The 10,716-nt window shown below is 33.7% G+C and overlaps 1 protein-coding gene across 1 annotated transcript; it reads left to right on the top strand.

The window, feature by feature from the left end:
- The first annotated feature begins 4,613 nt into the window (after positions 1 to 4,613).
- Positions 4,614 to 9,137, top strand: OTOR (otoraplin). Its single transcript, XM_074285049.1, has 4 exons — positions 4,614 to 4,811; positions 5,165 to 5,304; positions 7,221 to 7,331; positions 9,004 to 9,137. The coding sequence occupies exons 1-4, from the start codon at positions 4,694 to 4,696 to the stop codon at positions 9,025 to 9,027; spliced, it is 393 nt and encodes a 130-aa protein (XP_074141150.1). The 5' UTR covers positions 4,614 to 4,693; the 3' UTR covers positions 9,028 to 9,137.
- Positions 9,138 to 10,716: the final 1,579 nt, after the last annotated feature.

Genomic DNA, 10,716 nt, shown 5'->3' with positions numbered 1-10,716 from the left:
TTGCAAAGCAGTTCGTAAATATTATCTCATTTTGTCTCCTCTCTCTTCCCTCCCTCAAATTCTGGGAGATAGGAACTATTATCCTCATTTTACAAATGAAACTGGCTAGGTGAGTTGGTCAGCCTAAGTGTATCCAAGGTTAGAATTGAATTCAGATCTTTCTGACCAGAGGCCTACTCTATCCATTGTTCTACCAAGCTATGTCTTAATAGAACATTAAACATTTATTTTCATCTTCTTTAGATAAGTTTCTTTCATATAATGGAGTTTTTTTTTCCCTCTAAATTTAGAGGAAAATTTTATTCAAATAGGAACCTTTGCTTTGCCACTACAGTTTTGTGAGGATTGCCAATTCCCATATGAGTTCTCAGTCTATAGCTGACTTCTGGGAGTCATTTTCCTGGGTACAGTATGACTAGAAAAAAAAGAATTGGATATATATTCAGCCAAACCACCTCCTATGAAATACTTAAAAAAGATAAGGCCATTGCCATGTTATGGTCATAAGTTTTTTTCCAAGAGTAAGGTTAATGACTGGAGTTTTAAGGGCAAGGAGGCGTGAAATTGGAAGTTTCTGTAAGTCTCGCTATTTTTCCATTTTTAAAATCTAAGCTTTCAGGTTTTTAAAGCTGTTTACTCTGGGGTCTAATAGATTATAACCAGGTTCCTTGCCCACATTCTACCAAAGAACATCAAATGTGAAGAATACTATGGTTAGGGACACATTTTTGGTTCTAGAGACAGTGGCAGACAGCATTTGGCATAGAAGCTGATTCTCTTAAGTGTGGAAGAAAAGTTTTGTGCTCGCAGGATATGGGAGGAAATCTGGAAGCTTCAGAGGAAGATGTTCAAGAGTCAATCTATAAATCACTAAAATAAATATAATTTGCCAAGACTATACTTCTGCTGGGGCTACAGCTCATTTGTCAGATTTCTTTCCATATATATGGATAGGAAATTCCAGATATTTTGCTCTACTTCTTTATAACCCATATCAGTATAAGTAAAACCAAACTCTTGTCTAATATCCAAATTCTGTATTCCACTTTTTTGGGGGATTGATCAGGGGCATGTGAACAATCATCTCTACAACTAAATCACTAACACCTTTCATCTATGACCCTTTTTTTTTCTCTTGGCCTTTTTTTTCTTGGCCTTCAGAGTTAAAATTTTGTTATTGTTTTTGTTAGCTAAAACACCCTTAGATAAAGTTTTGCTTGGTAATTCCATTGCCTATTTGTCACCTACATATTATCATCATTTCTAAAAGTACCTTTCAAAATAACAATCTTATATTTGTCAGACTTGCCTATAAATGTTAGGTTGAATAGGATAATTCATATTTTCATTTCTCTCCTGGATTTGCTTCTAGCTCAAAATCACCATGTCTGAGTTTACTTCTTATCCTGGAAGTTTCCTCTTTTCCTTGTAACTTTCTCATGTTGACATTCTTCTGCCTTACAACCCTCACCTCCCATTTGAGAGTTCCTCCAGAATCTCCATTTTGATGAAAATTCCAGACCAACCATTCTTTATTATTCTCCTGACTGGACATTAACAGCATTTCTCTCACCCATATTAGAATGTATATCCCTTGAGAACAAGAATTTAATTGTTTAAATTGTATCCCTGGCGCTATAGTGCTTGGCAACATAGTAAGCACTTAGAAAATGCTTGTTGACTAGGTTTCATGATTATTTAGATCTTTGTGGACAACCAGTTTATAGAAATGGAACTCACCTAGCCTGTTTCATTTGTAAAATGAGGATAATAGTCCCTATCTTCCAGAATTTGAAGTGGGGTAGGAAGAAGAAACAAACTGAGATAATATTTATGAATTGCTTTGCAAACCTCTAAGTGCTATAAAAATCTCAAGGAGATCAGTCTAATGGGAGAGACAACATATAATTAACTACATACTCTATCTAAAGATAGAGTAGTCAGCCTAGAGTCAGAGACCTGAATTCAAATCTACCCTTAGTTGCATATTAATTGTGTCACTGGATCTCCGTTTGCCTCAGTTTTCTTATCTGTTTAATAGTAGTAATAACAGCAATCTGTCTTCCAGGATTATTGTGAAGATCAAATGAGATAAAATTTGTGACGCCCTTAGCTCAGTGCCTAGTACATAGTAATTACTATGTAAACATTAGCTATTATTGCTATTATTTGTCCAGATACATGAAAGTTTGATTTATACTTTTTATCTCTACTTGTAGCTTAAAGAATTGCAAAATATCATGCTACAATACTGCTTTGTAGAATTCCTCTGACTACAGAAAGGTTTGGAAATATAAATTTTAAAATGCCCTAGGATAAGGGTCCTTTGTGTGTGTGTGTGTGTGTGTGTGTGTGTGTGTGTGTGTGTGTGTGTGTGTATGTCTTCATTTGAAACTTTTTCATCCCCTGAGATTGGAAGGAGGACACAATGGGAAATCTAGGCTGCCAGGAAGAGGAAGAACTAGATAAAAAGGAAAGGGTTACATACTTCAAGCCATTTTTCTTCCGTATAGTATAAGTATTTGGAATGCTAGCCTGCTCCAAGACTTCAGTCCCATCCTTGTAGTTTAGTATATTTCAAACTGTTTTTTTCAAAGGTTTCCAGAAATAAGGATAAAGCCAGAAACTGGGGTAAAGGGAGGTATTACTGACAGTTTCATGTGTTATAATTGGCTAACTGAAACCCTTGTCTTAGTTGTGAGGTGGAAAGAAGCACAGGATTTAGAATAAAATTCTCTGAGTTTAAAGACTGTTGAACACATGGGATCATGATGAATAAATCAGCTTCTCTGGACCTCAATTTCTGACTTTTTAAAGTATTAGGCTCCTACTTTATTTACGCTAGGTTCTGTGCTAAGTGCCCCCTGTTCAAGAACCAAGAAGGGGAGAGAAGTACATACATAGCAGGTGTTTCATAAATGTTTATTGATTGATTAGCAAATACAGCATAAATATAAAATGAATAAATATAAAGAAATATAAAATAGATACAAGATATATTGGGAGGGAAGACACTAGTAGTTGGGTGTAATCAGGAAAAGTGTCGTGAAGAATGTAGTATTTAAGCTACATCTTGAAAGAATAGAGGGATTTTGATGTAGGTGCAAGCAAGGTTGGAATTCATGGAACATCTAAGGCATGGAAATAAGTTATGGAGTATCTTATGGTAGAACTAGTAAGAAAAGTCCTGTTTGGATTGCAGTATGAAAGGAGAAGTAATGTCCAATGAGTCTGGAAGGATAGGTTAGGTCTTATAGGATTTAAAAGCTAAATATAGGAGTTTGTATTTTATTCTAAAGGCAATAGGAAGAAATAGACAGGAGGAGACCAAGTAGAGGAGTCACATGTTCACATCTGAACTTAAAAATTTTTTATTTTGGCAGCATTTTATAAGACAGACTGGAGGGGTAAGAAACTTGAGACATCAACTAGGGGACTTGCAATAATCTAGTAAAGAAGTGACAAGGACCTGAGCTGTGTCAGTAAAGAATAAGATGTGTAGATAGATGTGGAGATATGAAGACAGAAATGACAAGATTGAGCAACTGATCATAATGTGGGGGTAATGCTGAGGTAATGAACCTCATAAAGAATGGTGGGGACAAAACCAGCAAAGTTTAAAAGAAGCAAAGATTTGAGGGAAAAGATGATGAATGCAGTTTTAGACATTTTGAGTTGAAGAGGTCTCTAGGACATCCAATTTGAAATACATTGTATTTATTTCAGAAAGTTATAGATTTTTCCTGATCCCCTTTAATGCTAGTGCCTCTCTCAGAAATTATTTCCAATTTATCCCTTATATATCTTTGTACATAGTTGCTTGCATTTGTCTCACCCATTAGACTGTGAACTCCTTGAGGGTAAGACCTTTTTTTTTTTTTTGGTGGGGCCTTTCTTTCTATCTTTTAGTGCTAGGACAGTACTGGGCATAAAGTAAGTGATAAATAAATGCTTGCTGATTTGACATGATAACCTTAATTTGTTCAGTCATTTTATGTGTGCCCAACTCTTTGTGACTATATTTGGGGTTTTATTGTTAAAGTTACTGGAGTGGTTTGTCATTTCTTTCTCCAGTTCATTTTACATATATGAGGAACTGAAGCAAACGGCTAAGTGATTTACCTAGTGTCACATAGCTAGTAAATGTCTGAGGCTGTATTTGATGTCATGAAGATGAGTCTTCCTGATTCCAAACCCAGTGCTTTATCCACTGTATCACCTACATGTCCTAATGACTTTAAAGCACAATATAAATGAGTTAAGAATTATTGGAAGGCTAAACATTTTTTGTGACACATTACTGTCCTCCAATTTTAATTTAAGAACAACAATTCCAATTATATATTTTCACAATAAATTCATTTGAATGTAAGTAGCAGGTTGTAAAGAATTTAGGGCAAAATTGCTACTTTAATGCATATTTTAAAAATATTCAACCCCCTAAATAATATTCTAACTTTTCATGGTCATTTAACACTTTTTTAAAAATCACATATCTATGTAAAGAAAAGGTAGAGGAGATTATATTTTCTAAATAAGTCCACAGAGTTTAGCGTAAGCTAAGAAAGTAATGGAATGTTAGCCTCACATCCCATTGGTTGAGATTATTTATCCAGATGTCTAGATTTTGCATAAAAGAAAGGAGCTACTGAAGCTGATCCACATTTAATGGTGAGAGGTACTAGTAAAGACAATGGAAAGGATTATGACAAGGATATTTTTTCTCTTTCTTCTAGCAACTTGTAGTGTGCATGGAATTTTTATGGACAAACTTGCTACAAAGAAGCTCTGTGCTGATGAAGAGTGTGTCTGTAAGGATTATTTTGTGCCTTTCACATTATTGCACTATATAATTGAATGTGGATTTATTTGCATAAAATCTAATTGTATTTTCTAATGAAAAATGTCCAATGTATGCTTGGTTAGCATTTTTCTGACCTTTTAAATAGTTTCTCTCTTTTAGGGGATATATTTTGCTAAGTTTTCTGCCAAGTGAAGCTTTTTTTTTTCCTTTTAGTTATTTGTGATTTAAGCAGGATGTATAATGTAAATTCTGACCTATATTTGATATTTGTCAACTTAAGTTCAGTAGTATTTTAATACTACTTTGTATTTATTATAATATAATATATGCACTAAATGTATCCATGTTTTTTTTCCCCAGATACGATTTCCCTTGCTAAAGCTCAAGATGATTATAATGCCCCTGACTGTAGGTTCATTAACATTAAAAAGGGGCAGCAGATCTATGTTTATTCAAAACTAGTGAAGGAAAATGAAGCTGGAGAATTTTGGGCTGGAAGTGTAAGATGAGATTTTATTATACACAATCATGGATATGTAAGGTTGTTACTGTTTATTTTTGGTGAATTTGTCTAATTTTGATGAATTAAAAACTAATTATTTTTTAAACTATACTAACAACAGGATAAATGTCAATATTGAATGCTATCAGATTATTTCACAGAATGCAAAACCATTTTTCTTTGCATATTCATTACTATTCTATATAAAAGTATAGACAAATACAGAATCAAACTCAATATAGGTCTGTACTAAACTAGGGCCAGAGTGGATAAAATAGCATTTGTTTAGGGCAGAATGGTGAGGGAGTAGTGCAATGAGTTACACATCTTACAATTTTTATACTGGATGCATTTTTAATGCTAGATAATTCTACCCCCTCTTGTTTGTAGGTATTTATTTTGTGATAAATCAAGCTGCATATTTTATATGAGAATTCTCTCAGTCTGATGGATGGCAACCCCAGGGATTGAAATTTTAAACCTTTTCTGGGACACACAAATGTCTCTTCCCAGCTCATTCATTGTCTAGACAAAATTTTGTCAGGAAATATTAAACTGCTATATGTAGATATGAGTATTATTTATCAGCATGGGAAATCAGTGTACCCTTCTTGGTTTTGACTTTATTTCAAAAAGGTTGAAGAAGTTGATTGGTGCAGTCACTGGGGCAAGTCCCTAATTATATTTGGTTTCTATCCTAGCATATCTTTAGCATCAACTTTGAATCATAGACTCCTTCAATTTGAAGAATACCAGAGGCTATAATAAGAAGAATTGATATTTATGTAGTATTTTATGTGAGATACTTTGCATTCCTTATCTCCTTAATGAACAATACATATTACCTTATAAGATAGTTACCGCTAGTATTATTACAGCTATTTTACAGAGGAGAAAACTGAGGTTCAGAGAAATTATCCCTTACTTAGCATCACCCAACTAGTAAGTGACAGACTGGGATTTCCCAACAAAGGACTTCCCGACAGAAAAGGAATTCCTGAATCACAGTACAAAAAACTTTCTGTTATTCCATAATTTCTCTCAGTTTGACCTAAAAGTGACCCAAAATGTCCCCGTGCCATATAACCAAATAAATGATCATCTAACTTTTTCTTGGATATCTCCAGTGAGGGGACTATCTTCTAGGACAGCCTATTTTACTTAAGGATAACTCTAATGAACAGAAAGTTTCCCTCAAATCCTAAATTTATCTCCCTGGAATTTGAACTCAGTGTTTCTAGTTTTGCTCTTGAGCAGAACATAAAACCAATCCCTCTTGCAGAGGACAGTCCTTCAAACATGTGAAGACAGCTGTCATATTGCATGCACCAAAGGATACTCTTCTCTAGGTTAACCATCTTTGATGTCATGGGCTTATTGTCTACGATACCATATCACTCAGTTCTAGTTTTTTTTAAAGATTTTTAAAGCAGTAGAAAATTTCTGTGAAGATTCTTCAAAGAGTCTGCACCCAGACAAAATTGAAAACTAATGTTTTGAACCAAATCTATGGAGATATTTGTCCTTTTCTATCAAGCCAAATACTATTATCACAGTCCATTTTAGTATCAGATTCCAAAATACTGATTTTGATCGTAGGAAATGCCTACAATATAAGAGCCTTTTAAATGGGAGGGAAAAAGGCAAGTTAATTAATGTTAAAAGGAAAAGTCCTATAGTTTTAGCCAACAGATCTTGTTAATCATTTCAGTTGTGTGACTGTTATAGACACAGGGATACATGCTGCTAATTTCATGCATGCTACTTTGGGGAAATCTATCATTAGCCTTAGGACTCTAGATAAACTCCAATTGCCCTCTTTAGCTTTGCATCTACACATAAGGGAATGAATTGATTGAAATGTGAATACAAATAGAAGCAGCATGTATAATAATTATTGTCCTCAATATTCAGGTATATGGTGAACATTATGAAGAAGAAATGGGAATTGTAGGGTATTTTCCCAGCAGTTTGGTCAAAGAGCAACATGTCTACCAAGAGGCAACCAAAGAAATTCCAACAACGGTAAGCAACTTTCAAAAGTACATGTAGTTCTATGAAAATATAGTCATGTTAATGGCACAGATAGCCTTAGGTTCATAGTATTATCTCTACTTAATATTGTTTTGACAAAAATGTATATACTTTACCATATATACATATAAGACATATGTCCATAGATACAACGTGTATGTATGTATACTTGTACAAACATGGGATATTTTAACTATGCAATATTTTAACTATGAAAACTGTTTTTTCTAATGCTTAATTCTAATACTTATTCATATTGTATACACATATGACAAAGATATGATATTAGAAGTTCTACTGTTATCAACAAACATCATACCTTTAAGACCCATATCTAAATGCATATGCATATGTATTATTAATATAGATTAGAAAAAATTGTATGTTATAGTAGCTATGAGGACTGGCCTAAAAATTAGGCAAATCTAGAATGACTATGGGCAAGGTATTTAAACCCTTACTATCTCCAGACAACTCTCTAAGACTCAAATGGTATAGTGGAAAGAATATTGAATTGGAATTAGAACACTTGAAACTCATCCTCAGCTCTGCCAATTCTTAACTCAGTTCTCGCAAGACAATTCATGGCATTTCTCTGGACCTAATTTTCTCTATCTATAAAATGAACTTCTAAGTTTATCTGAGCTCAAAATCTATGATCTGTAAGATATAGGCAGGTTACCTATCTGATTCTGTATAGAGATTTCATACCTAGATTTCCTTACACCAATAAAATCACAGATTTAGACAAAAAAGGATAGTTTGCTGATACTATGAAAAAGCCACAAATAGCATTACATAAGCCATGTGTTCTGAAACAGGTCCAGTAGCTGGGTTTATTTATTTATGTGGATAGTGAAGGAAAAAGAAGTGATTAACCCACATACTGTATTTGAGAAAATTAAAGTATTTTGAAACCATCTGTGAATGCCTTATTTTGAGGCAGACAGACTCTGCTTTATGTATGAAATTACAGCTGTATCCCTTCCAGGGTCCCAGAGCCCAATAACCCAGTGGCAGGAATAAAAATCCTTTTCATTAACTCAGCAAGGTTGTTGTTTGGACACGGAGAAAGTCATTCTGCTGGCAGAGACTGGAAATGGGCTTCCCAGGAGGGAGCCTGCTGCTTGCTGGGCAGAGTAACTTAAGACCATTTTCTAATAATTCCAAGATTGCCTCTCACCTGTTGTTTGCTTTCAGTATTAAGCTAAGAGAAAGGGAGAGATCTGTGAAATAGGTAAGAAGGAAGGGAAACAAGCATTTATTTAGCTCTTACTATGTGTAAGCACTATGCTAACTCTTTACAATTATTATTTTCATAATATTTGGTGCTCATTTTATAGGTGAGAAAATGCAAGCAAACAGAGGTTAAGTGATTTGCTTGACATCACATAGATAGGAAGTGTCTGAGGTTAAATTTGAGCTTAGGTCTTCTTGATTCATGACCTAGTGCTCTATTCACTGTTATCACCTAATACTTACTAGAAAGCTTAAAATTTCTTTGAAAATTTTTATTATTGAATGTGAGAGGGACCTGTGATTCTCTACATTTGGAATCAGAAGACTATGAATTGAAGCCTGGCATTTTTGGTTTAACAATCTTCTAAAGAGCTTATTTTTTTAAACTTTATTTTTAAAATGAGTTCTATTATTTCTTTTTCAGGACATTGACTTCTTCTGCGAGTAGAAATTTACAGACATTGAAATTTCTGATGAGAAACACCATGGCCTCCTCAAACTAAATTAAATCCCCACATCCAACCCAGAGAATCTTCTCTTTCTTATTAATAAGTAAAAATATTTGTAAATCTATAATTATTTCTAAAGTTCAGATCAGTCTTCCTGGCTCTGTTTCTATTGATTTCTGTGTTTAGATAGATCGGACTTTTTGTTTTTCTGTAAAATGATCTCCATTCAGTTTTTTTAGAGGCCATATGGGAAGATAAATGAGACATTACCTAGTTGGGAATTTAAGTTCCCAGATGTACAACATATTGTAACTACTCTCTATTTAAAGGTGCTAATCAATGAGCATGGTTAACAATTGCTCTTTGAATTAGAAACTATTTCTACATATTAATTTTATTTGAATAGCCCTGTCTTTTAAACTATTATGTTTTTCCTTTTTAGATTTTAAATCCTTTAAAAAGTGAGACTTTTAGGAATTTTATAGTTGTGTTTTATGACTGGATGTCTTAATTTGGGGGAAGAGTGTTTTATGTAAGAAGTCATAGCATATAGGTTCTATCTTAATTTATTAGTCTTATTTCACATTGCTTCAAGTGTTTCATGGACTTTCTGTTTAAACTAGTCAGGATTACTAGGTTTTCTCTCTCTCCTCTGTCTTCCCCCAATCCTGGAATATATTCCCTCATCTCTGATGGTCAAAATCCTTTTCTTTTAATGAGAAATCCTACCTCTTCCAAGAAGCCTTCTTACTTTGTCCTCTCATCACCCTGTTCTTTATTAGTGGAATATTTTCTCTGTCTTCAAAATTCTCTATAGTGTTTTATCTCTTATTATTTTTATCATTATTTGGATGCATATCATTCAGGTTTTCCCCTTTTAAACTATAAACTCTTAAAAAGCAGGAACTGTGTGTGTGTGTGGTTTTTTTTTTTCTCTTTGTATGCACAGAACCAAGCCCAGGGCTGGAACATTAAATGGTCTTAACATGCTCTGTCACTGTTTCTGTTGAATTGAATTGAATCATTGAATATATATCTTGCATGCCAATTTTTTTCACCAGCTTTTCCATTTTTTTTATTTTGAGTTCAATGTATATAGTCTTATATTCTGAAATAATATGATTTGCATAAATTTCCCTTTCATGTACAAAATACCTTTAGTCATTCAATGATGCATCGGAAATCTTCAATGGTTCTATTAGAATATACATTTCTTTCCATATTGAATTTTTGGTTGCTTTTGTTGACTTGTAGCATAAATATAACTTTTTTAAAAATATGGTTGTGATTTAATTATTTACATACAATTAAAGTGCCTATGCTTCTTTTTAAAAAATCAGTAGTTTTTGTGCTTTGGAAGCATTTAGATGTGGAAAAGTTAATAAAGTTTTTAATATAATAGCATATTGTCCTTTGCGGTTTTCAAAGTATCTTTTCCACAACTCTGTAAGGAGTATGGTACAAATATTTTTATGCCCTTTTCACAGCTGAGAAAAGTGGGTCTCTGACTGCATATCAGAGAGTTGGTATGTCTCAGAAGCAGGATTTGATGCCAGTCTCTGGACTCCAAGTCCAGCATTCTTTTTTTCTCTTATTGATGTCTGTGTGCCCTTACTAAAGTATAATCTTAATTTAGTTATGTTCTCTGCTTGTTTATATTCTACATGTAAAAGAGAAAATTTGGCCAT

This window comes from Sminthopsis crassicaudata, chromosome 2 (assembly GCF_048593235.1).
Source record: "Sminthopsis crassicaudata isolate SCR6 chromosome 2, ASM4859323v1, whole genome shotgun sequence".
Classification (NCBI taxonomy): Eukaryota; Metazoa; Chordata; class Mammalia; order Dasyuromorphia; family Dasyuridae; genus Sminthopsis; species Sminthopsis crassicaudata.
The sequence above is the reverse complement of the archived record's forward strand: the minus strand, read 5'-3'. Positions and strand labels throughout refer to the sequence as shown.